This window comes from Lycorma delicatula, chromosome 2 (genome assembly GCF_047948215.1).
Source record: "Lycorma delicatula isolate Av1 chromosome 2, ASM4794821v1, whole genome shotgun sequence".
NCBI lineage: Eukaryota > Metazoa > Arthropoda > Insecta > Hemiptera > Fulgoridae > Lycorma > Lycorma delicatula.
In genome coordinates, this window is record NC_134456.1 from 180,551,060 (window position 1) to 180,574,395 (window position 23,336).

General features: G+C 38.6%; 2 protein-coding genes across 2 annotated transcripts in view; one reads left to right on the top strand and one right to left on the bottom strand.

The window, feature by feature from the left end:
- mib1 (E3 ubiquitin-protein ligase mind bomb 1) overlaps window positions 1-14,114 on the bottom strand; it is a 276,457-nt gene extending 262,343 nt beyond the window's left edge. The window contains exons 1-2 of the mRNA XM_075356782.1: window positions 13,920-14,114; window positions 3,021-3,162 (exon numbers count right to left, since the gene is read on the bottom strand). Of these exons, the coding sequence (XP_075212897.1) occupies window positions 3,021-3,162; window positions 13,920-14,015 (238 nt within the window). The 5' untranslated portion in view covers window positions 14,016-14,114. The remainder of the gene's footprint in view (window positions 1-3,020; window positions 3,163-13,919) is intronic.
- A 7-nt stretch (window positions 14,115-14,121) lies between these two features.
- Window positions 14,122-23,336, top strand: part of LOC142319469 (betaine-homocysteine S-methyltransferase-like) — a 46,346-nt gene continuing 37,131 nt past the window's right edge. Inside the window, exon 1 of the mRNA XM_075356785.1 lies at window positions 14,122-14,225. The gene's annotated coding sequence lies outside the window, so the exon portion shown is untranslated. The remainder of the gene's footprint in view (window positions 14,226-23,336) is intronic.

Below are 23,336 nucleotides of genomic sequence, written 5' to 3' on the forward strand. Positions count from 1 at the left end.
CTATGTTTGGAGATAATTTTGCCGAACAATTGTAGTTCATACCTCGATCAAATGATACTGTTGCCCGTCAAATTGGTGATATAGCTGAAGATGTAAAGCTTCAGCTTTTGGGGAAATTGCGTGACAAATTGTTTTCATTTCAGCTTGAAGAAGCAACAGATAGCAATAAAGATGCTCATTTCATTGCGTATGTTCAACTTTCCAATGATATGTATAAGCAGTAGAACAACTATTTTTCTGCAAACCAACAGAACTCAAAGCAACAGCACTTGCATTATTTGCAAAATAAATGATTTTATAAACAAGGCAAATATAGAGTGGAGAAATTGTATTAGAATATGTACCAATTTTGCTCATTCAATGTCTGGAATATTCCAAAGTATACGAGCACGTACAAGCACTTGTGAAACAAAACTTTCCACAGTGTGTCTGGACACATTGCATGAACCACAGAGAAGCTCTGGCTTTCAAAGAAATGACTTCTGGTTGGAATATTGTGCTAAAGATGGTTGTACCTATGATAATATATACAAAAATGAAACCCCTAAAATCAAGAATCTTTTCTGCACTTTGTAAAGACATGGGTGCAGTACATTCAGCGTTACTATTTTATTACGAGCCAAGATGGTTATCACATAGGAAATTTTTGCAACGTGTTTATGAGTTAAGAGATGAAATTGCTAAAGAAGAAGAAAACTGATCAGAAGCCGAGAAGTTTCAAGATGGTTTATTTGTGACGGAATTGAGCTACTTGGTCAATATATTCAAATAATTAAATACCTTGAATCACCTTGAATGTTTAAGGTCCAATATGGATAGTTCAAGGTACCTTGAACTATCAAATAGTATGACACAATTACACAAATGAAATACACATTTATTACTTATCTATTTTTTTTGTAATTTCATTTTCTGATAATAAATAACTTCTGGTGCATAATTAATAATCTAACATTATTAAATTAACAAAAAGGTAATTAATAATCTAACAATTACAAATAAGATAATTACAATCTTTATTCTTTTTTTTTTAAATATAATTTGTCAGTATTTAATCATTTTTCATTATTCATTTATTTTATACTAGCAGACCTGGCAATGATTCAGTATTGCTAGATTTGAGTGCTGTGTATATAGATAAATGAACACAATTGAAAGTTTGATAAAACATTAAAAAATTGAATATTACAGAACTTCACAAAATTTAACCTTTCACTTTTTCCCAATTTCACATTTTTCCTTTCTCCCTTCTCCTTTTTCCCCGCAGTAAACTGGCCAAGTAGTTTTTTAGTCTATAGCAGACACACATATGAACATTGCCTAGAAGAAGAAAGTCTGTTTGTATATTTGTTTGTTCGTTTTGTAAATATCTTGACACTGGCGCCACCTAGCAGGTATAGTTTTTTGCAAAAATTTTTCTTTTTATGTAACTAATATATATTCTGAATATAAGCCAAATTGAACCATAAATACAATTTTTCAAAATATCTCGACCCCAGTGCCACCTAGTAGGTCCAAACTAATTCAGAAACCTTTGCAGGCATGCGCAGAACTCACCAAAGTTTCATCGCAATCGAATGAATGGTATAGGAAAGCATAAGGGATAAACAAACATTCATTTTTACATATATATAAGATTGAATATTATTAAGATCTGAAAAGAACATTTACATAGTAATAATTAAAATAACAGTAATAATTCAAGAACAAAGTTAGTGGTTATTACTTACATTGGCAAAATACTATTTAAAAATTATTTAATTTTATATAATTATTTTGTATAAATTTTTAACAAAATCTGAGGTTTTTAACTGATTTTTGGTATTCCAAGTCCCTAAGCACCTAATGTAACATTACAGATTTGGGATCCATATACAACTGCACTTCTTGTTCATATAATAAATGTACCTGTAACTTGTTATATTCTTGAATTACCAGATAAAAAGAAATCTGTATACAAGAGTCAGCAGCAGTAAAATACAACCAGGCCTTGAACTGTCTACCTCCTACACTGGATGGCAAACAACCAAATATACCACTCTGATATTCAATATCTGAGTATTGTTTAATAATTAATAAAATAGGTTGATAAATAATTGTTATGCTTTTATAGAATCAATATATTTTTAATTATACATAAAATATTTTTTTCATGTTATGTATAAATATATCTTAATATTAATTATAATATAGGATTTATGAATTTATCTTTACAAAAGGAGCAGAAAAATAAAACTTTTCAAGCAATATTAAGGAAGCAATATATCATAATGTGCACTGTTAAAACTATTAACCCTCTAGGTGCAGACTATAAGCTGAGGTCACTTTTTAAAATTTTCTATACTAATCTACAAATTGAACCAGATTCATGACTGAAGATTGATTAGGAGGGCATCTTATACGTATCCGAGGGACCATTTGCTTAATCCTTTCCAGAACAATGATTATAATGAAGCCTAGCTCTATGGCCAACTGACAAATGAAGAATCACCCATTAGCTAATGAAGTCCATTAACTAAAGTGAGCAAACTTAGCTTTAAGAGATATGAACTGGTATTGAACCAACTGGTTTGCCTTAATTTTATAATTTTTCCACATTAAATGCTCTCATCATTATTCGCTTACATATGATTTTGTTAATTAAGTGATGAAGATAATTTGTAAACCTGACAATATCCCAAGGGATACTCACTTGTCCACTATAACTAAATTACCATCCTTTTAGTCATTATACAGAAACAAATGGATGTACCTGAGCAATTCTTATGTTTCTACTTTTAAAATCCCAGGCCCCAATCCTAAATTCATTTTTGTTCACAACACTGCAGTCAAAGTTAATTTATTTTATTTTTAAATTTAGTAAAAATCAATTGCAAATACTATATGATTTAAAAAAACATTTATATTTTTTTATAAATTTTGGGGAAAAGGTATTGTTCTCATAGAGAATTAGTATGTGGACATGGCCATATTTAGGGGGACAGCATGTATGATTAGCCATGGAAAAATGTTTATATTACCTGTTGGTGCACTATCCAGAATTCGTAAATCATAAGCACCAGAGCATCGATAATTGGCTGCAGTACCATTGTCCCAAACAGCAACAACTTCTTCTGGAGACTCAAAATTACGTACTGTACCGACATGACCCTCTCCACCATCCTGTAAAAACCAAAGAATACTTTGATAATCTACAGCAAACTAATCAATATGCTCAATGGTAGCATATTATCACTAGTAATAAACATATAGAAACAAAAAAAAACAAGAAACTTATGATCAATCCACACAAGTGAAATAAAAAAATCTTGTCTTGAATAGAATAGTAAATAACATATGACGAATAGTATAAGATGTAAACAAGTCAGAATGTCTTAAAATGCAACTAACTCCAATCTGAAAATATATATCCTCTACTAAAATATATATTAAAAAGTCAAATGTCCATTGCATCTGATAGTTAAAATTTGGTAACTGTTTACAATTAGTGACTCACCTCCGATTTTAATGTTACGATTTTAGAGTTACATTAATTTTAGTTATAAAAGGTTAATTATAGGTGGTTATCTTTCTGATAACAGAGACTGGTATTTCGCTTAGGTAGATAAACTGTTGTAAGCTTGTGCCTAAACCTAATGTTGCTTAGTAAATTTTTCAATACTTTACTTAGAATCAGAGGTTGTTGAGCTTCCATCTATCTTATGGAAGGAAGTCGAAGAATATGGATGGAAATCCACTTACACCCAGGAAGGTCCTGGATCGTTCTCCAGTGAGAGCAGAGGCATCAACCAACAAGGAGAGTGCAGAGGTTGCACCTTAAGTCAAATTACCGCTGGCCATGGACTCTACACTAATAGTGTATCAGGTGATAATAGACCTAGGGAAAACCGGAAAAGATGGCGTCCTCCTAGTATTGAGGAAAGAGACCCGGGCAACGAGCTAGTGAACTGGATTTGTAAATTGGAGACTACAGCTCATCTTCTGCACAGGTCGACCGATAAAAATACAAAGAGGGAAATTAAACAAGTTAAATTAAATAAGTATAATATAATCAAGCAAATAGCTGGATTTAAGATGGGCTTATCTAAGAGATCACTGGAGATAAGCACTCAGAAGACTGCAACACAGACTGATGCGAAGTCAGATAATGATGATATTTTATAGCAGCTTAACAATGGAGTTGATGAGGTGGTGGGTCTGATAGTTAAACACTGGCCTAAAGCTGCTTATAGTTATGTGGAAGACAAGAGGGGTTCCTGTATAGTGTGGATAAGGACATAGTGGTTGTGGTCTATCTGGCAGCTCTCGATGACCCTTTTATGATGTCAGTTCTTAGAAGAGTTTCTGATATTAGAAACCTGGAAGAAAGGGGCAGATTGAAAGCTGGACAGCTGTTCACTTTTAAACCGCAGACAAAGGTTCTCATTGGTGAAGAAATTGAGCTGCAATTTCACACAGTGTTTGTGGTGGTGGTTTACTCCACACAGAGCGTCAATAAGATGGCTGAGTACTTGAAAGGTGGCACTGGTAGAATATTTGTACTATCAAACAACAAGACGGTTTTTGGTGCTTTAGGTGGTAGAATTGGGCACTTACTGAAGAAGTTACTGGAGTATGCCAATAGGAGGAAGATGTTAAAGATAGAGGTGTTTCTCGACAAGGAGTGGGCCGGGCAAAATCATCTGAACATGTTCAGGTCTCACCCTCAAAGACTGTAGCGGTAACAAGTCAATATAGAACCTATGGTGACTTGTTAAAACAAGTGAAGGATGGAGTGGATGGTGAGCTTCCAGAGATATTGTCACTAAGGAAGGGCCAAGCAGGAGAAGTGCTCTTCAGGGTGAAAAGTGATGGATGAGGAGTGGAGGTTCTGCAGAGGAAAATAGTTGCTGGGATAGGTGTCAAGGTGACTGCACAAATAGGGTGCACACAAAGAAAATTATTATTGAGGACACTGATAAGCTCTCCACAGAGGAGGACGTAACTACGGCCCTCAGGGCAGCTGCAGATCCGGAGCTGGTGCATCTCCAGCAGTTCTCTATGAGGCCTGCATTTGGCAGCACCAAGGTCGCCTCTATGTTGACTCCCGCTAAGCTGGCAGATCACTTAGTGCAGAAATTGAGACTGAAGATTGGATGGGTTTCATGTAGAATTGCCCTCAGTGAAGACATAGAAAGATGTTATAGATGTTAGTCGGTGAGCCATAGGGCTGCTGGCTGTACGAGTCCTGATAGACGCAGCATCTGTTTTAAATGTGGCAAGGACGGTCATTTCAAGACCAACTATCGTGTAAATGTTAGAGGTGTTGATCTTCGCAGTAGAGGCTTAGGCTGCCAATCAGGAAAAGAAGATTAAATTACTTTTAACAAATGCTAATCGTAGCCCTCTCTTGCATGATTTGACCGAGGAGTTGGCTAAATGGATAGATGTTGATTTTGTTATCATGTCTGAGGCGAACAGTTATGTCGCACCTGGTAATGACTGGTGTGTAGATAGAAACTGTGATGTTGTCATCCGTGATGTTGGCAGTATAGTTTGTTGGAGACTGGCAGAGAGAGGAGCCGGCTTGATAGCCTGGGAGTTAGCTCTGGCTGTACATTACTCCAAATTGTGACATTCCCGTTATGCTGAGTTCATGAATAGGTTACATAAACTGGTCGCTCGAGGAAGAAGAAGGGTCATAATACTGTGTGACTTCAATTGTAAGATACATGTACATGGCTAGGGGACACTATTCATACCTTGATCTCATTATTCTGGATGGACGATTGGATCGGGAGCTTTGCTCCTTGAAGGTGCTTATGGAGGATATTGCTAGTGATCATCTAGCCACATCAATTGAGTTGCAAGATCCGTCATTGAAATTGAGGGTCAGTGGCTCGCCGTTACACCTGTCCAACTGGCAGGTGGACATGGTTGTAAATAGAGTAGTAGAGAGAGTGATTTTTCAATTGAATTTAACTCCAGAGGAACTTCAAGAGATTATCAAAGATGAGATTGCATGGTTTGAGATGAAGTATCAGAGTTTCAAGCCAGTATATTGGTGGACCCCAAGAATTGTGCATATGCAGAGGGAGTTACAATCCAGCAAAAGATGTATGTAGCGGTTGTGTCGAAATGATAGGGCGGAGTATGCTGAGTCTGCTCGAGACTATAGCGATCACAGACGTGCCCTCAATTATGAGATTAAGACAGTAAAGTGCAAAAAAGTGGATGGAGCTGTGCGAGGATTTGGATAGGGATCCCTGGGAGAGAGCCTACCAGATTGTGATGAAGAGACTCGGTAGGCGCCTCCCTGTATTGACGATGGATAGGGTGAAGTGTGAGATGGAAAGACTCTTCCCTTGTGCCGAACGAAGAATGGTTGGACCTCCAGTTTCTGAGAGAAGTAGATATACTGTTGATGAAGTTATCTTGGCAATAAACAGGCTGGGGAATGTGAAAAGTCTGGGGCCGGACGGAATCCCGGCCAAGGTGCCAAAGGCCCTAATCAGTAGGGTAACATGGGTCATAGTATACATTTTCAATAAAGAACTGGAAGGTGGGACATTCCCAGCCTGTTGGAAGGAAGGGCAGCTTGTCTTCCTTCCCAAGGTGGTAATGATGACATGGCCGAAAGGTTTAGACCATTATGTCTTCTTAACAATTTGGGAAAAATTGCTGAGAGGTTGTTGGCATCAAGAATCATGGAGGAGCTCATCAATTTAAATGACAGATGGATCAAGATGGAGACTTTGGAAGAGTGTTTCAGTTTCCAGATGTTTGAGGGAGTCCCACAGGGTTCAGTGTTGGGCCCCATTGGGATATTGTTTTTGACGACATATTGCTTCGGTTGCCGAAGCATATGCAGTAAATTGCTTATGTGGATGATTTAGTCCTTATGATTAGTGGCAGGATGGAGCAGCAGATCCTGCACAGGGGCAATGCTGCACTTGATTTGATCCATGTATGGTTGAGAGACCACGGTCTGGAACTTGCTCTTGATAAGAGTCAGTATGTTTCCTTAACAGGGAAATGTAGAGCTCATCCCATTAGGGTTGGTGGTCCGGAATCACCACAAACAAGAAAGCCTTAAGGTGAAGTACCTTGGTGTGATAATCGACAAGTCACTACAGTTCAGCAAACACATTTTGGAGTGCTGTGAAAGGGATGAATAGACTCTTAAGGCATTAAGTCGTCTGATGACTTCACAGGTTGCACTGCGGGCGTCTAAACATCAAGCCATTATGTTGGTGGTTTCTTCCATTATGTTATATGCTGCGCCTGTTTGGAAGGTTGCAGTTGTTATACAGAGAAATCAAGTTAGACTAGAGAGAATTCATTGAAGAGCCTTCTTAGGTGTGGTGGCTTCTTATGACGCGGTATGTGTACTGGCCAAGACTCCCCCCATGGACCTTTTGGTTCTTGAGCGTGCCCATAAGTATGAAGGCGGTGACAGTGCTGAAGTTAGAAATGAAACACTAAGAGTATGGCAAGACAAATGGAACTTGGGTGTCAAGGCTGGATGGACGAGGAGTTTAATTCCCGATTTAAGAGTATGGTATAATAGAAGGTTTGGTGAGACAAGTTTTTACCTGACACAAATGTTATCTGGTCACAGTAATTTTGAAGTGTATTTGTATGGAATTGGGAGGAGAGAGTCGTATGATTGTATGTATTGTGGTGAACGGGACTCAGTTGAGCACACCCTCTTAAAGTGTGAGGAATGGTTTGAACAGTCAAGTGATAGTCGGGCTGGTATTGCAAATCTGTTGCCGGAGGATATAGTCCCGTATATGCTGACCTCGCAGAGTAACTGGAGGAAAGTGGAGGAATACTCGAGGGAAGTGCTTCAATGCTAAGATATGGAAGGTAGACGAAGAGGGTTTTAGTGTAGGGTTGGGTGGGCAGGCCCAATCGGGAGCCAGCATACCGAGGTGTGGCGGTTCCGATGATCGATTGAGGACTCCAAGGGAGACTAGGTTAGAGGATACAAACGAAAAGACCCAATACCGGTAAGGGGGGAATCCAGTAATGGAGTACACCCATTAGAGTGGTCAATAAAGAATGAAAAGATCCAACCGAGGGGCTGACCTGCCATATCGGGCCTACTGCCGGTAGGGGGGAAGGCCCCACAGAGTTAAGGACACTCCCCTGGGTTAAGGTTTACTTAACTGTATGTCCGGTCCAAGGGAGTAGGGAAAAAAGTCACGGTTAAGGTTAGATAACTAACGATTCCGTGACTAAATTTCGTACGATATAAACATAACTTTTTTCCTGTTTACCCTCCGGGAATTATAGTCAGGTATTACTTCAGAGGATGAATGAAGTTTATGTATGATTCTAAGTAAAATGTAATTTTGTAATCTCAGGTCGACCATAGCTGTGTGGTTAATTGAAACCCAAGCACCAAAGAACACCGGTATCCGCGATCTAGTATTCAAATGTGTATGAAAGTAACTGCCTTTACTATGACTTGAACGCTAGAACTCTAGACTTCCAAATCAGCTGATTTGGGGAGACGCGTTCACCATCAGACCAACCCGATGAGTTATATCAACATAACCTTTTTTTCCATACTTATTAAACACCCCAAGGCAACCAGCCTCCGCCTGTTAAGACATAGCATGGTCGCCTCAGATATCAACATAACCTAACCAAATCTAACATAACGTAACACTTGCTTCGCTTGCTCTCTTTAAAAGTTGAACTGGCCGTTTGATAATCCGAGTCCATAACTATATACCATAACCAACTATTTAGTATGAAAATAATATATTTTATACTAAACCTCTCTTTAACCTTGATCTAAACCTAACTAAACTCAACTGAATTTCACGTAAGCCAAGTAATTGGTTTAAGTTAATGAATACTTACCTAACTTGCACTTAAGCCTAACCTAACTTAATTTGGTCCAACCTCATTCTTAACTTAATTGAAAACCTCAACAAAATTATTTAGTCCAAAAATAATGCATTTTACCCCCTATGCATTGTTGACTTACGAAATGTTTGGTGAGGGTACTGGGTAAATTACGCAGGATGTGAGTCGAGTAAAAGACGATTCCAACGAAAAATGTAAATTTCATCGAATAACTTAGATTCTAAATAAGGTATATTCCAAATTTCATCAAAACTGGAGGTGAGTCCCTAACTACACAATTATCTAAAATTATTTCAAGACAAAAAATCAATTGTAGTTTTTTACACTAAAAAACTTTCTTTAACAATCTTCACTATTTTTTTTTTCTGTTAAAATATTCTTGAGTATTCTGCAAATTGAAACCAATTTCACAGAAATAATGCCTTTAACTTCTGTTTCTCCAGTTAACAACATATATTTACATTTATACATATCATCCTCAATCCTCCTCTGAAGTAATACCTTAACGGTGGTTCCGGAGGCTAAACAGAAAAAGAAAGTTAACAACATACCTGAAAAGTTGACTACACTTTACTGGATAATGAAATAATGGAAGGAAATATTTCAGTTTTAAATAAAGTCAATAAAATTCAACAAAAATTGTAGCAAAACAGTTATATGACTAAAGGATTTATTGAATTCAAGTATTAGTCCAAAAAACATAAAAAGGATGTAAATAGTAAAAAAAAAAATTCAAGGGTATTATCGCTGATTTTGAATTATTGCTAAACAGTTTGTTGTTGGTAGCAAAATATCATTAAATATTAATACGAACTGCTATTATAATAAAAAAAGTTATTATTTTTGACAATCTAACCATGCATTTAATGATCTAACTACTACCGAAGAATTTTTTCATAAGCCTTTTTTAGACCAACATAAATACAAAATTCAAATTCTGTTACTTGGAACAAATTTGTAGCTACTTTTGAAGTAAATTAAAACCCATTTTACATGCATATTTCTTGGCTTAGGATTCAAATAATGTCAGTCTGAGAAATTATACTCAAAAAAAAAACAAAAGTATAACTATAACTGGGCCTACTGTCTAATATAAAGGAAGTCAGAAAAATAACGTCGATTTCAGTATTTCTAGTGGATATTGATGTAACCGACTCAAAATCCATCGATTTTTGTTGGTATTTACAATCCAGTTGTAAAGTTTCAAAGTGAGTAAGACAATGGACTTGAAAAATCAGGCTTTTTTTTAACTTTTAGAACGTGATAAAAGCGCCATTCATGCAGGAAATTTACTCACCATTTGTTGTCGAACAAATCCGTAGCTTTTCTCCGCTCGCTACCCACTCTACACCGTAATGGTTAACTTATTGCGCCACATATGATAGTATAATCTGAGTGGTTGTTGCATTAGAACAAATACCGGTCAGCAAAAAGGTTCAGAGATAAAAATTTCAGGAAAGTTTACTGTTTTCTGGAAAGATTACAGTTTCAAAAAACATTTGTGAAATAATAGTTATGAGATATAAAATGATTTAAAAAACCTACGATTTGTCTAACACATGTCGAAAAAAGTTGACTAAAAATTTATCGCGATCTATATTAAAATGAGAAGCGTAACGTTCGGTATTAACTAAAATTTATCTTGCCTGTCCGCATCTGTGTGATTAACGTAGGATTTGTCAGTCGTTAAGATCTGCCATACTAATCGGTGAGAGAATAAAACTCTAGCAGAAATTGATAAGCAAATGGTTGTTGCGTAAAAATAAAATGAATATACGAAAATGACAGGTAATTTTCGGAATGGTATAACGAAAAACCAAGACGATTAACGTTTGCGAAAACTTGTTTATCATTAAACAAGCGCATTAACTATACAATAATAAGAAATCTTTGCAAACTCATCTCTGATTTGGAATTCATTTTTCGGGATGTTCCAAGAGCAGTTACGTAAAATAGACCATAATAAATTATATTTTAGGTAATTAGTCAGTGTATACGGCCGCATCCAGTAGGTAGCATGTTTGTTCGACTGGCCATGGGATAAAATTGATATTACCTGTAGGTGTGCACTATCCAAAATTTATAAATCATAAGCATCAGAGCGTTGATAATTGGCAGCAGTAGATTACTGGCTTTGTTTGGTAGGTGATCGATCAGTTAGTCAAATTTTAAATTGTATTATTTTCATATAAAATATTTTTATGATCGATTTGTCTTTAATTTGAAAATGTAAATACAATTATTTTTCAAAAAATCAAACAATTCAGAGAAATACTGAATAATAAATAAATGTCATACTATAAGATGCGATGGGACCAACGTTAAATTTTTGTCAAGGTTACAGAGAATGATGAATTTCTCGATTTTACCGTTGGCAATGATGTAATATGGATGTCATATAATACCTCCTACATAGAGTTCTGGTATTTGAGTGACATCTGAGGCACCGAAAAACCAATTAATTGTGAAAGGGAAGTCCTATCTGCACACTGGTTGATGGATCTTTGGGATCAGTTTCATTTCCTACTAATAAAATTCATGCCACAAAAAATGATTACTTTAAAACCTTAGAGTTAGAAACTGGTTGTGATATCCATAATCTGTGACATGGATGATGAATCATATACAATAACACAATTCTGTAATTGTGACAGAAGTTTCTGTAGTTTTTGGGAAACTCTTCCAGTCTGACCTTACCTCTAGATCATTGACTCTCAAACCTTTTTACCCACTACCAACATTGATAATCAAAACTTTCCTAGCGTCCCTCACAATTTTTAAACTTACCATCTGTTAAAAATAATAATTGCAATGGCTGTTTTTAAGTGCGCTCTTAAAGACAATTGCATTCCTTTTCTCTTTAAAAGTGGAATATTTCGGTTCAGAAAAATCATGGACATACAAAAAAAAGAAATTAAACCTAGTCTTACGCTTTTAAATGATTTTAATGTAGTTTACTGAAAAAATTTGTTTCATTCATGAGCTCGAGCAAACATGAAGAAAAATCTTTCACTTTTTTAAAAGTTTTCTTCTCACTGATTTTTTTTAATTTGATGATTTTTGAGATCTGAAGTATACTGTCAAACAGCAGAGTATTCAAGCTTTAATTTTTTTTTATTCACCTATCTAAGCCTCTTGGTTGCAAAGTTAAAGAAGTTTGAATACAATAATTTTTTATCATAAAATATAGATGTCCCTTTAATTTTTTGTACTAGTGTAGTAGGTATTTAATTTTAGTTTGAAGTATCAGGAAAACATCATTTTCCTTTATTTTAATCAGCCATCGGCTTCCTAGACCACCTGAATGCTCCCAATTTTCTGTGTGCCTTCTACCGCCCTCCTGAAGGCCTGCAGCACCCACAAGGGGGCATTATTGCCCAATCTAAGAATGAATGCTCTAGATGATCTACTCAAAAATCTGAAGGAATGTGTGGCTTGTAATTTCAATGATGATGAATTGAAAGGTGTCAAACAGCAATTTAATGAACAGAAGTGTGGCAAGGGAAATTGAAGCTTATGGCTCACTACAACAAAACTTTTCATCTTGGCAATGATTATGTAGAAAAAACACTGTGATAGCTAGACTTAGTTAGTCAAATTTTAAATTGTATTATTTTCATATAAAATATCTTTAAGATCAATTTGTTTTTAATTTCAAAATGGAGATACTGTAGACTTAGTTAATACTCAAGTAATATCAATTTACTATTTTACAAAAACAAGATAATTATACAAATTTAAGAAAACAGAATATAATCTGTTTAACTCATTATACCATCTAGATAACTTAAAATACCTATTTATGCAGTAATTAAAATTTACCAAAAATAAAATGTCTAATGATTTTAAAAATATTACAAGCCATTTTTTTAAATATCTTAAAAGTTTTGCACAACATAAAAGTAAAACGAAGTTGTTCAAATGATTAAGTTAAGTTAAAAGATTACAAAGTTTTAAGTTGTTCTAAAAATTAAAAAGAAAAGTTAGATTGCTACTCACTTAAACAAGTACCACTATTAAACTATATTCAACTACATTTTATTATGATTTAACTTAGTAACATATTTTATAAGACAAAATAAAATTACGATTATATTAATCTTGAGTCAACAGCCATCCATGAAAGTTATGAACTGTGTTTGAATATTATATAAATGTGTTTAGAATAGGTTAATCCCCATTGAAAAAATGCAACATGAAAAACCACCTGTATAGTTTCCTATTTGAATATATGGACACCACTTATTTTTACAGCATTGCACTGCTACAATTTTCAGTTATTTACTAGTTAAGGGATTTATGTTTTACCAAAATAATATAAAACATGCAAACACTATTACCAAAAGAGGGATTCTATTATTTTATAAATAATTCATCCTCATTCTTGAATTCTAAGAGCACAGCTTGATAATCAAAATAATGTGGAATAGAACTGCTTATATATTCTAACATACATTCACGATAATTGTTTGTCACTATCCAGTTTAAATTCTACTACTGATACTTTTTTTATGTTTACTTAAGAAGACTCAATTAAGTCTGATAAACTGTTAGTTAATAGACAGCAGATATAAAAAAAATTAGTTTTTTTTATTATTTAATGTTTTTATCAGCAATGAAACATACAAATATGCCTTACTAACAGAATTGGCAAACAAATCCTACAAAAATCTGTTACTGAAGTTAAACAAATCAGATATTATTGGAGTGAAATATATTATTTGACATTACAAGATATCATTATACCATCTTGATACCTTAAAATTACTTTAAATGAATAACTAGGGATTAATGTACAGAATGTTAGAAAATAATGAAATATTCACAACAAAAACAGTGAGTGAAATAAACATTAACATTTATTTATCACCACACACACTCGAAAACTTTAAGACACGAGGGTTGAATGAAACAACCAGTCATACATTTTGTTGGTGGGGAGATAACTGATTTCAAGCAATTTAACAGAATTAATAAACTTAAAAACTAAGCATAGGCAAAACGTTTGGTTCTTTTAATTGGTAACCGAACATAACCTAAGTACTTATATTACATACCTGTTTACCCCACTTCCAATCAGGACCGCGAATAACTCTTGCACCAACACCTTCCATCATAAATCGAGTCGTTCGACTCCCAGCATTTCCTTCCATCTTTCAAACCATTTAATAAAGGTACAAAATCCGCGACGCGAACGAACAACCTTTCACGGCAAAGACGAAAGCACAACTTTTCTAAAGAAACTAACAGACAAACGTCAGGTTGGCCAACGTGATAGGTATAATCTGAAGACAGTGTTTAAAAGATGTGTTTCATGTCGCGTTCTCTTAAATAACCTTTAACTGATTACCGATTATTAAAAGGTAAGAAATACTTTTCTCAAAACATATTAATTATCTTACATAATCTTTTAACTAACATTTAGTTTTCTGATTGCTTAATAAACTGTAAATGCTCGAATTCTTAATTATCAAGGACAACAAACCATATCGTACGTTGTAAAATTTACACCAAAACCCACTTTTCAAGAAGATCTTTATTATTATGTAAAGGCCAGAAAAATGTATTCTATTTATTTTTAAAGATATATGAAACATTAAAAATATTTTTCGGTTCCTGTAAGAAGAACGTTTACAACCTCCTTCTGCATTGTTTTTCTGTTTTGTCAATACTATTGTACTTTCATTAGTAAAACTGGTATTTATAATAAAGTATTCTCCACTACTTTCAGCTTACCCGTTGCTCCCCTTAGTTAAGTAGAAAAATATAAATGTAATTTGATACGCGCGATTCACTATAAGTTCACGGTATTTAACCAATACTGTAATTCAAAATGAAACGCTAGCGCTTTCTATAGATTTTTGTAATAAGTAGTTACCGGTAAGGTTATTTAATCTCAATCAAAAATATCCTAATTAATTGAATTGAAAAAATATATAAATTAAATAACTTTATTAGCTAAATAAAGATTAACCTTATATAATTTATTATAAAAAAGTATTTTAATCTATGCCATTACTTAGATAAAGAATTTGTTTTTTGATCAGGTTTTAAGGAATTAACGAATAGATATAAAAAAATTTCCTTCACTGTCTAAAAACTTTTGTCGCAGTAAGTAGGTCAGAAGGGCGGATTTACTTGAAAACATACCCTAAAACCCAGTTTTTTGCCTCTAACAACGATTACTGTGAACCGACTCACTTGAGAATTAACAGGGATATATTTCTACAAGATTTACATCATCCTACCAAGTTTCATCAAAATCAATTAAAAATTGCGCCAGTAAAACGGAAGAAGTACCCAAAACCCCGTTTTTTTTTTTTTTTTTGCTGTAACTGCGGTTGAAATGAACCGATTCGCTTGAAAATTACTAGAGCTCTATTCCCAATAGCTTTATATCACCCCAAGTTTTGACAAAATAGGTTAAGATTTGTTTCTGGTAGAGCGGACGAAAAAACGTTATACCTACATACATATGTGTTTAAACATGACCGGGCTCATTAGCGATTTACAAATTCTTTGGAAATCCGACAAAAACGCACTTCTTCCACTCAATTAAAACAGAAATGAGCCATCCTAAAATTTACAAACAAGCTTTCTTCTTATAAGTCGCCTGACCCGGCTTTATAGTCTGTCTCAGTAATTTTATTTCAGCATAACTTTATGAACTGTATGTAAATGCTGCCTTGCACCTCTACAGGTTAGATATCACGCCTCGTAGATACCGCTGCAAGGAATAGTAACCAGTACGTAAAACTGCCGCCGGTCGTTCCAACTTTGCAGACGGGAAGAATTCTTCAGCCATTCCCTTAATGATGGTGGGCCCCGAACCCTGCCTGAAACTGACAATAATCCGTTGTTCTCGGCGTCGAAAATCAGCTGAAGGGAGACGGGTTGATTCACGTATGAATCGTACCTTGGGCGCGCATATTGAGTGGCTACATACCTGCCTGTGGACTTGTGATTTGCAAATGGAAATGCCGATGGTTGAACACCTCTGTCAAATGCAATACTTATCTGTATCAGTAGAATATCAAGTATGTACACTATTTGAATACATCTGCAATAACATCAGCTGATGCCAGGATAAGAACAGTAACTCCAGTTATTGAAGACAACTGATAGTGTAACTTAAAAATTTATATTGTGAATATTTTAAATTCTGTATTTTGATTTGCATAGCTTTCTCCCGCCACCATCACATTCGGTCGTCCTAAAGCATAAGATCGAATATCTGTGTCACAAACGGCTACTGAGCCTCGAATCAGTATAGCGACCTTTGTTCTAACTAGCTCCTAGAGCTAACCTAATTGAGCGAACTAAGCATGGTGCCACACACCACTTGCTTCGTGTCCCACCGCTCACTTGTCATATATTTACTAAAATGGGTAGGCGCACACCATCCACTACCAAAATATATATTACATTCAATAATTTAAATTTATCACTTCAAGACAGCAATTCGCTGCCACGCCTAGGTTGCTGAATGCCAGTAAGTACCTGTCCACCAATATTAAAGGGCTTGAAGCTTTAATTAGCGGATGGCCAGCCATAACTCTCGGGTAGCTTCCCACAGCAGTGAGGTAGGAATCTTTCCCTTAAATAAACTACTGATGTCGGTTAAGCAAAGCAATGGCATCAAGGAACACCCACACGGTCGGACATTGCGGCTCACGCCACATTGACTCGCCGCTTATGAGTGGCCAATTTACGCCTTGACCTCCAGGGTGGCTAGAGTTCTGGCCCCCCCTCCCCAAGATCTGGGCAGTCGAACATCATATGTTCGACTGGATCTCTCCGCAGACGCACAGCTCATCAACTGCCAGGCGGAACCGAAACAAATATTGGTTCAAATTCACGCGGTTGGAGAGCACCTGGACACCCGTTGCCCTTAAAAACGAAGAAGAGGCATACCGTCCTCCCAAGTCCTGTATAAATCTATACAAGGACCTTTTCTTAGTCGTGGTGTACCATTCTTGATGCCATGCACCCATCGCGAGGCTGTAAAGCATCCTCCTCAGGCGGGAGATGGACGACTGAACGAAATTTAGAACTGGTGCATTGAGATCACCGTTCTGCTCCGGTACAGGCCCGGCTCGAAACCGCATCCCAAATATCTCGGTCTGCCTGCCTCTTCGCAAATTCCACATGACCGCCCGAACTTTCACCACTAAATCGACTGGGAGAGCCTTTCCCAATACGGTGGTAGCCTCGTAGGAGGTTGTTTTTAAAACACCAGAGCATATGCTCTGCGCTAGGCAATCATTAAATTCTGAATAAGTACTTTATTTCTGTCCAACCTATGCGCCCAAACGGACAGCATAAGAGTCCATACTTCCGAAGATACCTCAGTACATCTTGTACAAATGACGGCCCGACAGCCCGTAATCCTTCCGAGCAATCCTCCTAAACTTGTGCATCACAGAGACGGCGTCCGCCGCTACTTGCCAAAAGTGGTTGCTAAACAGCAACTTCTCATCAAACAAAATACCTAGGTACTTATGAACCCTAACTCGGCTGATCACACAGCCTTTATATTTAATACTGAGGTTACGACTGTATGATAATTTGTTTGCACCCTTGAAAAACATAAACTTGGTTCGTCTTGGGCATAGAAATCTTTAAATTTTGAATGTCCATCCAGCCCTCTGCGGTTGACAAGGCCGCCTGCGTTCAGTCTTCCGGTTGCGGTAATGAGTTAATCACGAACTAACTGAAAACAGTCATCGGCGAAAGCCTGGGCCGTGACCGTTTCCGGGAATGTCAGTCCCAAAAATCCGTCGAATAGCAGGATCCACAGCAAGGGACCGAGAACGGATCCCTGTGGGCTTCACCTGGTGACGGACTTTTCCACAACTAGGTGCGCATCCTTAAACAGAACCGTGCGATCAGACAAGTAGTCACGTACTACGGCCTACAGGGCTACGGGAACAACTTCCCGTAGCCCTTCCCGTTGTACGGCCTACAGGGCGTTCCAACTCATAGAGGACAGAACTCCAACATAAGGAAGGAAATGCTGCTTCTATGTCAATAAAAATTGCCAAAACATATTTACAGTCGGCGCTTTCCACCTCGGCAAGAGCATTTAAGATGTAATCCTCGGTGCCAACTCCTTTCATGAAATCATACTGGCCTCGATTCAGAAGGAAAGTTCATATCGATGCTTTCCCAAAGCCGTTCCACAACTAGCCTTTCAAGCAACTTGCCGATTACCGATTAAGAGGTAGATGGGTCGATAACTGCTGACCTCACTCGGATCCTTTCCTGATTTTAAGAGCAACCTCACCAAAGCCACCTTCCAGCAAGTCGGAAAACAAGCCCAGCTTAGCACCCCGAGAACAGTCTGCCATGCGGCTCTATTATGACAGGTAGCAGATGATAGAAAATATCCGGGTCAAGTTGGTCAATCCCCGATGACTTTCTCAGTGCCATTCAAGAAACCACTCGGTCTATATCTACGGGATCCACAGCCCGTACGTCAGGGAATGGTGTTTCACCCGCCCTAACGCTGACATCTGCTTCACCCTCCGGAGCATCTGGAAACAGAGTACCCAGGAACGCCTAGTAAGCCACCACAGATGTTAAAGTGTGGTCACGACCACCAAACCCGCATCGAACACTGGACAGCACGTGCAATGGCTTTGGCCGGTAGATCTGCAGACCCTCAGCGTGCACGTCATCAACGATAATCCCCGTTAGGGGGCGACGCTGGTATCTTCTCCTAGCGGACCTAACTCTTGCGCGCAGCACGCTAAGGTCACAGGACCACCACTTTTTCTCGGGTTCCCGCCTGTGTTTAACAGACGGCTCCAGGCACTCTCCGATCAGCGGACTGGCCACTACCTAAGGGTCCGTCCATTGGCCGAGGCCGCCGTCGGACCCTATCGCAGCCAGTCTTGATGGCCCGGCCGAATTGTTCAGCCATCAATTCTACCTCCTCTTTGTGCTCCATGCGCCATTCCAACCGATGTAAGGCAGCCGCAGCCTGTGCTGATCCAGGCCCCTTAGGTTATAGCTACCCGAATCTGGAGCTCTTGGACCGCTACCCTAAGCGATCTAATAGGTTACAAGCCTATGATCGCTCACACTGGCCTCGGGCCAGACATTCCAACTACTTACACTCCTAAGCAGATTGCCCTGCTCCAAAGTGACGGCGATATAACTTTCCCCCAGTTCGGGAGAGAAAGTCGGCGGTTGTTCTGCCTCGTTAAGCAAGTAGAAGTTCCTGGCTTCAACTAACTGTGCGAAACCGACGCCTCTGGGGTCACGTCGTACGACCCGGTGCGCACTCCCGACCCCCGGGTACCTGAGTACGAGACTCATCTCCCGCGTTGGGCTGAAAGTATGGCACCCCATCCAGCGAACACCACTACCAATTCGCCGGTCATGCTTCATCAAAGTTTAGCCGTCGCCTCGAAACAAAATGCAAGATATACTCGCTACCAAAAACTAAGTGAAGTTACATTTATGTGGCTGGCTTGGAAAGAGGTAGCCAGCCTAAACTCAACAAACAGAGCCCTAAACTTATTCTAGGAAGAGAGACCCCGTTTCCCAGCGGAGACCACGTACCAGCGGAGGTACCTCTCAGCATGGCCAGAAACTTGGAAAAACTTCCCCAGGGCTCCTAACTAGCCGAGCACGTTGAAGAGCGAGCACGTATAGCTTCGTAGTTCCAGATAGAAAGGCGCCTCTGGGGTCAGTGAGTGGTGAACCCCATGCGGAAGATTTAGCGTTAGCGTCCAGATCATCCAGCACTCTGATGCCCGAGAGACCGTCCAGAATCCGCCCCAACTTCGCCAACAAGTCATCGATACTTCATCGAAGCTGGAAGTATCCCGACACCAGTACAACATCGAGCGTACCCCTCGTGACTCGCACGACGGTGAATCGCTCGTCAGAAAACTGAGGCATCCAGAAGACACCCAACGAGACCGAGCCGACCACGATCGCAGAGATCGGCTGTCCCCTACGAGAATGAATAAAATCAACCCCAGTGGAAGCCGACCACCTTATCCTCGACCGTGTACGGCTTCTGGATCAAGAGGACCTCGAGGTCGTACTCTTCAAGGATCCTCATGGCTTCATTAGTAGCCGCCCGGGAATAATGCAGGTTTAACTGCAAGCGTTCAATATGGTGACGACCATTCTCGAAAGGCTATGTCATGCGACCTGCATAGCTTGTCCCCGACTGGTGTCCGGCATCAAAGCCTTTCACCAAGGCACAAGAAGCGCACCTTGCAGACCCGGTCTTACTAGGGCAATTAACTACCCTGTGCCCTGCAAGGACGCAATGACCACACATCTCCAACTGTGCTGTATAGCGGAGAGAAGTGTGACCAAAAGCCTTGACATTTGACGCACCAAGGTACTTCTGTATGGTCAACGACCCTGCAAGAGGTCCACCCAAGGAACAGCCTGCCACCGGCCACCAAGAACTGCCGGATCTTAGGCAAGGTCTCAATCATTCAGTGGCTCTTTGAGGCTTCCTTCCGCCCCAACTGCCGGACCACCCTGGTTTCCTTAAGGATATCCTCGGCACCCATATCCAATGGGAATTTTGGCTGTTCATCGCCTTGAGAATTTCGGGCTCCTCTGCCCTCGTTGCCCTTAGTAAATCAGACACCAATATTCGAGGACTCCGCTCGGCCATCAACGGAGCCTTCAGCTCGTTCTTCTGCAGAACGTCGGCCTCCATCAGCCGCTTCGCCTGCTGCTCACTTACGACCTCCAGGACTCCATGGTCCATTGTTTTCATGACCCGGGAGATCTGGAATCTTTCTCTGCGCGGGTCCAGGACCTTCTTTAGGGTAACCTCCTTCATCGCAGACGAAGCCCCCGGATCAGGCGTTACTGGGACCACCTTGACGGTAGCCCGCTTAATTTTGTTAGCCGATGCCTGAACTGCCGGCGGGGGACTAACTTGCTTAGGCCCAGGTGCGGCTGTTACTGCAGCGAAGGAGACAGGCTTTTTAACCTTCTCCTCCACCCGTTTTATAGAAGTGTGGATCTCACCAAGGACCCCCCCCCCCCGTTATCGGTTTGAAGTCCCTGACTCCTTCCACCACCTTGTCCACCTTGCCCGATAATCGATCAACGACCTAATCTAGGGCTCGGTTAGCGCCCTGGAGGCCCTCTCATTTCAATGCCAGTTCAGAATCCATCAAGGCACACTCCGAAAGGTACGAGTCGACCAACTGTCGAAACTCGACCGAAATGCGTGATTCCTTCTTGGAGGAAAGTTTGTCCCAAGCGGACCGCATACCGTCGATCCGCCCGATCCCGAGCTAGACCTCTGCAAAGGAATCCTCGGAGAGATGTCTCGGAATCCTCCGGGACAGAGCCGACCACCTCACCGCTGTGCTCCTCCACCCTCGACTTCGCAGGGAGCTGCCTATCAGCCTTGGTTCGCCCTCCACTGCCTTGCTCTTCCTGCACGGTTCCGACCGAAGTCTTTCCAGCACAGTTCGACGCAGAGATATTGGCAGGATTTTTGGTGCAATCTGCCGGTGCCCGAGAGGGTAGGGCCTCCCCCTCGTGGAGACCTCCGTGACCTTCTTAGAGGACTGTGGCCTCAGCGGAGACCTGCCCAGTGTCCAAAACTCAATGAGCCGAACGCAGTGAGCGTTCGGCTTAGTTATTTCGAGCAAGGCCGCCTGTCCTTACGCAACCCCGCTCGAAACAGTCAAAGCTTAAAAGCTCCTACTATAGACCACCGGCGAGGTCGGAGCGAAATCACCTCCCGAACCTGCCAGAGGATCTAAAACTTTCCTTGGCCTCACGAACTACGAAGATGGGGACACCGACAAACAAAAAAAACGTCCTTATTTAGCCAACGGTGGCCCTCCTGCAACAACTACGCCGCTGTTCCTTATAACATTTCGCAGCAACGCAGGTTGACTAACTGCCACCGATCGTTGTACAGCCCCGACGGTGTGTACGTAGAACTAACTTGCTTAGGCCCAGGTGCGGCTGTTACTGCAGCGAAGGAGACAGGCTTCTTGCAGTTCTTGCAGAAAATTGCACCGGTATTGCAAATAAAATTTACAAAACGGGGCCAGAGGCTGAAAAACGATTCTGTATTTGATAAATTTGGTTTAGTTTTTCGTTTAAAATAATTTTTATATACAATTGTGGTGAATAAAAAAGTTGTGTTTTGATACCTATTAAGGAGTTCATTTTTTAAATTAATATTTATATTTATATATTTATTTGTTTATATAATCACTACTGTTTCTTCACTTTCAAAAAAAAAATTATAGGCCGATGCCAAATTACAGTTTCCTTTCTTTGCTTGTTAGTGAGGATCAATTTTGTAATATGGTAATAATGCCAAACCTGTCTGGGACTCAAACCCAGAACTTATAGATAAATGGCAGAGATGCTATTGCTTCCACTATTGTGAGAGTTTTGAGGCTGGTAGAGCAGTTGTATATATTTTTAAATCTGTGTATTTTACAATTTATTCTTTACTAAAGAAAAGTATTGTATGTTTAACGCTGAACACAAACAACTGATTTTTTTTTTTTAATTTTTAAATGCATTTGATGTAAAGTATACAACTGATCATTACATTTAATATAATTAGATCAATCATACTAAGTGTAATAATATATTGTGCATCCAGTCCCCAGTGAATGGCCATGGTAACTACTTTTTTTTTTTAACATTAATCCCTTTCAGTGTGATAAGATTAATTGTGGTCTGATCATAATGATATTTTAATATTAAATTAATTTTATGTAATTTACCGATTAGTTAATTTATTAACTAAATATAATACTAGTGATTTAATATTTATTTCTATTGTTAATTTTTATACTTTTTTCATTGTTTACGATTTGAAATTTTGATTATAAATATAAAGATAGAAAGACTCCATGTGGAATATGGTTAGATTTAATAAAAATGATATAAAAATTATCGTAACAATATTTAGATAAGTGACTGATTCTGAAGCTTTATTTAAAAAAAACCACAGAAGTAATTTAAATCCCTAACCTTTGTAACAACTGTTTTAAATTTCATAATTGTTATTCACAAAACCTTCACTTCATTTGATTTACTTCAGTTAGATTTGGGTAAAAACAAATGTTGCTATTTTTCCAAAACTATTTAGGCAGTTTTATATAAAATACTATAATGTTTATTAACATGAATAAATTTCTTTTGATTCCTTTCCAAAGGAAATGAAAGGCATTATCAATCTATCATTTAGTCCTGTAACTGCTTGCTTGCTGATATGAAACAGCTAATACCTGGGCAGAGCCATTCTTGAGAAATTAACTATGCTTGATAAACAAGGGAAAGTGAGGAGAGAATTGGTTTTCATTGGGCTGAATTATTTAATTTATTAGTGATTAAAATTTATTTAGATTTATTTTCATGTAGTATTTTTACAATTACTTACCAAATTTCAGTGAAAAATGTTACAAAATGAGAGCAAATAACTTATATCCAATATTTATACTTTTAAT